At 39.6% G+C, this 5,000-nt stretch overlaps 1 protein-coding gene across 1 annotated transcript; it reads left to right on the forward strand.

Moving 5' to 3' along the window:
* Positions 1–205: 205 nt before the first annotated feature.
* Positions 206–2,275, forward strand: LOC101845093 (the record flags this gene model as incomplete). Its single annotated transcript, XM_013082456.2, is given in 2 exon segments — positions 206–671; positions 1,272–2,275. Coding segments are annotated over 2 exon segments (707 nt in total), but the record flags the coding sequence as incomplete, so codon positions are not given.
* Positions 2,276–5,000: the final 2,725 nt, after the last annotated feature.

Below are 5,000 nucleotides of genomic sequence, written 5' to 3' on the forward strand. Positions count from 1 at the left end.
GTTGGAAGGGGGGGGGTTGTTTTGTTTTGTTTTTGTTTTTGTTTTTGGGTAGGGGTCAAATATTATTTCTATCCTTTAGTGAACCACTGTTTCATCCTTGTTAATAGACTACAATTATTCTAAGGTACTGTTAATACCCTTCACTTAAGTTTCCCAAGTCATACATATTGATTTAAATAAACAACAAATAAACACGCATCCTCAGAGACCTACGCAATTCGAGAGCTATGGAGGAATTTGCAGAGCCGCAGATCGAGGCGCAGTCAAGGGGGAGATACCAACAGCGCCCGGGGGTACCATGTGAACGACATCTTAGACCAAAGACAGGTTTTGTCCAGCAGATCTTGCAACCACCACACCCGAGCTCGGCACAGACGACCAGCGACATCTTCCCAAACGATAGACAATGGAGATGACCCCGTCAGCTTCCCTCCCCTCTCCTATGGTCGCCAGAGCGGAAGTGCACCGCCAAGCACCGCGTTCCGCAGCAAAGACGCTCTCATTCCTTACCACACCGCCATTACCATGCCCCCGGACAAGACCAAGATGCGCGTTGGTTATAATGCGCTCAACCGGAAATTGATCTGCCACCTGCCTCACGTCAACGACGCCATGCACTTTCCCGGTTACACGACTCGGGATATGAGAGAGTGGGAAAATGAAGTGAAAAAGTAAGCCTCATTGCAGTGATACCGTTTTGTTAAACTTTCGTTCAAGTGGTTTGGGGCATATTATCCTTTTCTAGTGTTTTCTTTTTTTCTTCTTTTGTTTGATCGGGTGGTTCGGGAGACCGGGGGGGGGGGATAATTTCATTCTGATGATTCTTTTAGTTGGGACCTGTACACTGTCTAATGTGAAACAATCCAAACACTTTCAGAAAAACAATTAATGACTTAAATACGGCAATAATTATCACATTTGACTTCTCGTTTTAGAATGAAAGGTTTACTTCCAACTGTGGTCAAAAGTTAAATCAAATAGAACTTCCAAATGCTCAGTTCGCATGTTGAGCCGTACTAATATGATCTAAATCCCTGGTGAGTAATTTATGGTTTGGGAAACCCAAGTGAATAATTTCTCTAACTTGTGGCAGGCTTACAGTATAGTACTTATTGCATCATGCATTCCCCTTCAAAAATAAATGTCCACATCTGTACCTTACGATTTAGTTCTAAAACATATCCTGTAAAACACAAGAGCCCGACCAGTTTTGAAATGCAAAAGTACAACACTATAATAATATGCTTTTATTATTTGTTTTTTCTAAACAGGATTGTTCCGTCCAGACCAAAAATCTTCCTGCCAGCGGAGGTGATTCCTCGGCCCATGTCAATCATCTTTCCCCCCGACATTGAAAAGACCAATGACCCAGCCTGCTGTTTCCGGCACACATCTAACAAGATGGCGGGCAAGGGGAAAGAGTACATGATAAACCCAGAGTGGTCATCAGAGAAGCATTCTCCTGACAGTGTGAGATCTCGAGCGCACTGTGTGTACACGTGGAACGTTTGAGCTTTGAGTTACATGTTTTTGCTTCAAAACTGCGACCGGTTGAACACTTCAATTGTTTGATAATGATGATTGGAATGTTTTACGCCCCAGTCAATACAATTTAGTTCTTTTTTGGAGGCCGTTAATGTCAGTTCTGCCTGATTTGGATTCGTCATGTCATAAAAAAGGGGATATTCAATATTATATCTTACCCAGGTGCCCATAGAACTCAAGTCTCTAGCTTGCCAGGCAATGATCCCAACCATTACAACACTGAGACCCGTGTGTCAGGACGTATTCTTTGATACTTAACTTGTGTAAAAGACCTTTCAGCAAAATAACGATTTCTGATTCCAAATATAGATAGATCTAACATGTTGCAACAGACAGAGATCGACATACTGGTCTGCACTCGCCACGTTTCGAGTTTTGATCGAGTGGATGAGTATGGCCATAGAACAAACAGTTGCTACGGGTGCTAAGGAACGGACCAACACACAAAACCGTTTAGGAAATTAGTCTCTGCAAAATCGGGGTAATCGAATTTCTCAAACTCTTGTAAGCATAGTACGATATAGAATAAGCGTATTGGGTCAATTCTAAATATTATATTTTAAAACTAGTTTTTATTTTAATTTGTTTTCACTTACTGTATGGTTCTCCTCTGTTGTGTTATCATTTTATGTAGGTCATATATCTGATGCCTGAGTTTCTCCGAATGCTTTTGTTTTCTTTGTATGCTGTACAACATAAGTACGAATAAAACGCGCATATTTTCTCCTTCTTTTCTTTTTTTTCCTTTATTGTCGCTGTTGTTGTTAGTTAAATAGTGAAAGGAAACACATTGGATTCGATAATCACCGTTGTATGCAGATAATAAGCAAGGTAGATAGACAGAAACAACTCATGAACTGAAAAAGGTTGTTGGGTCTAATAGAGCGCATTCCAACCTCCTGTCTTGTTTTTGCTGACATTTAAATCCGTACTAGTACTAGACACATAGTGGATCATTTTGGAAGCTAATCACTCGATGCCTACGTCTGGGCGTCGTCCTGAGGGAAAGTTATAATTGTTACTGGAAGAAGGACAAAAAATGTTCGACCCCGCTCGTATTCGAACATCGTCGAACTTCTGTACAGTCGATCAATTGCATATGTACTTAAGCAACTGTATCACAATAACCGACCAGCTATCGTTAAGCCTATGTTATAACTTACAATTTGTTCAGAGATTCATAAGTGAAACATTCATTTGAAACTTTTTAAGACCTTTAAATACTGTCAGCGCTATTTGCTTGATTATAAGTAATACACCATGAGACGGTTATCTCACTAGAACATTGCTTGTTAACTTTTTTTTTAAATCAGAGCCTACTTCTACCATTTATAGGAGGGAAACCACCCATCTCCATATTATTTCCCAGTATGGCATTGACTTATATAGCTGTCACTACCTGGGTGATGCCCACCGAAATTACCAAACCTAGACTAATAGTAATCGGCGACATCGCCAAGGTTGGCAAGCACTACTTTAAAATAAACGTCCTCCAAAATCTGAGTCTCCGTGCGCTTTTTCGATGTCACCATCGTTGCTGAAAACATTCTTTCATTTCTCAAATAGAAACGCTTTATAAACAATCTTTACACCTGTTTTATAAGATACCCTGTAAATAGTTGCAAACGCGTCATTTCATAAATGAATCCCCCCCCCCCCAACATATTTCAGGACGTTCTTTTTAATTTCAAGGAATTTCAAATAGGAGCGCGAGCTATTTCGTTGTACATGTAACAATCGTGTGTTTGTTAAGTTTCAGTAAAAGTTCAACGGCATTTGCAACACAATAAGGTCATGCAAGTGCCGAAGATTAGTAGAGTTGTTACAAGAGAGTAACAAACAAAATAAAGGAGGAGAGATAAGGACAAAAGAGGATACCGGTATATAATAAAGGAAAGAAGGAGCAGACTACACCAGAGCACCTGCCAACCACCCGCTAATCGGATGTGTTAGGTATAATGGGCTTTTGTTGATTCCACGTTTATTTCTTCCCTAAATACCAGCTTTGCATTATAAAGTCAACTTCAGGCGTCGGATTACAAACAGCAAAAGAATTTCGTCTAGATTCCTTACAACATAATAGCCTACATGGTAAAGGCAATCAACACACCACACAACACATTCTCATTCGTACACTGCATTGAGCGTAAGAACGTTGGCCTCACGCTTCGTTGATCTCACCCGAGGACAAAAGACAATGTTGGTGCATTTCCATTTCCCTATGGTTGTATCTTTGTTTAAACCTATTCCATTGTGCTGCTTATATCCGCAACACTGCCACACAAATCCGTTGTCACATTAGTTCAGCCTCATTAACTCTTTCAGTTCCAAGCGCCAGAGCACTGGTACATTTGTATTTCGAGTTTAGGCATTCAGAGTTCCGGGTTATAAAACGTGGTACAAAAGGGGTTAAATATCAGAGTGAAAAGGGTAACTGGAACCTGTTCAACCAGACGACTCATTTTTAAAAAACATGTTAAGCCGTAAAGTAACAGTTTTTTTTGTTGGTGGTGATGGTTGGGGGGAGGGGGTGGGGGGTTGTTAGTTTTGGTGGGTTGTGTTTGTGCATTTTTTGTTTAGTTTTGATGTGGCGGTTTTTTACAGATGGAAAAGGGGGAGGGGAGGGGCTTGAATGTACATTTTTCTCACTACTACTGAAGGAATATATCATATACCAATTTTGTGCTGGTCCCAGTAATGGACAGTAGGATGTTCCTAAAGGTGTAGCTGCTGTGTCACATAACAGATAGGGTAAATTTTTGCTCAAAACGGGGAAATACATGTACAGGCTTCTAGGGCTAACCCGTTGACCATAGGGACCATGGTGTGTCGTGCATGATCTCACAGACCACGCGGTTAGAGATAAAGTTTGGGTTGACAAGGACAGGATCGACATATCTTATACCTTCACAAAAGTATAATCACAAATTTAACTGTTTTTGAAGTTGTATTTTATTTACTTATTTCTTTCTTTCTTTCTTTCTTATTTATTTATTTATTTATTTATTTATTTATTTATTTATTTATTTATTTATTTATTTATTTATTCATTTATTTATTTATTTATTTATTTCAAAAATACTTTAAAAATATTTTTGGTGGCTGGGGGGGGGGGGGGGATATATAGTACACAGTTTTACAGGACAAAAATAATGGTAAAATTCTGGAAACAACAACAATGGGTACCGTTTGGAAGTATAAACGTAGAGCATTGTTCTTCTTAGAGTGTTTTAAATCTTTTTTCCCTACTGTATGGCATTGGCTTTGCAAACCTTTCAACATACATGTAATAATAATTACAGAAACAGCTGTCGCGAATTTCTTTGCACCTTTGGTAGAACCAATCAAAGAAGAAGGAAAGAGTCAAGATAAGTCAACTTCAAATACAAATTGTCCAGCTGAAGGCTCAACAAATCAACCTCGTCTGAACGCAACTCTTGATGATACCAGAGCGG

Source organism: Aplysia californica, unplaced genomic scaffold (assembly GCF_000002075.1).
Source record: "Aplysia californica isolate F4 #8 unplaced genomic scaffold, AplCal3.0 scaffold00175, whole genome shotgun sequence".
NCBI classification, from domain to species: domain Eukaryota; kingdom Metazoa; phylum Mollusca; class Gastropoda; order Aplysiida; family Aplysiidae; genus Aplysia; species Aplysia californica.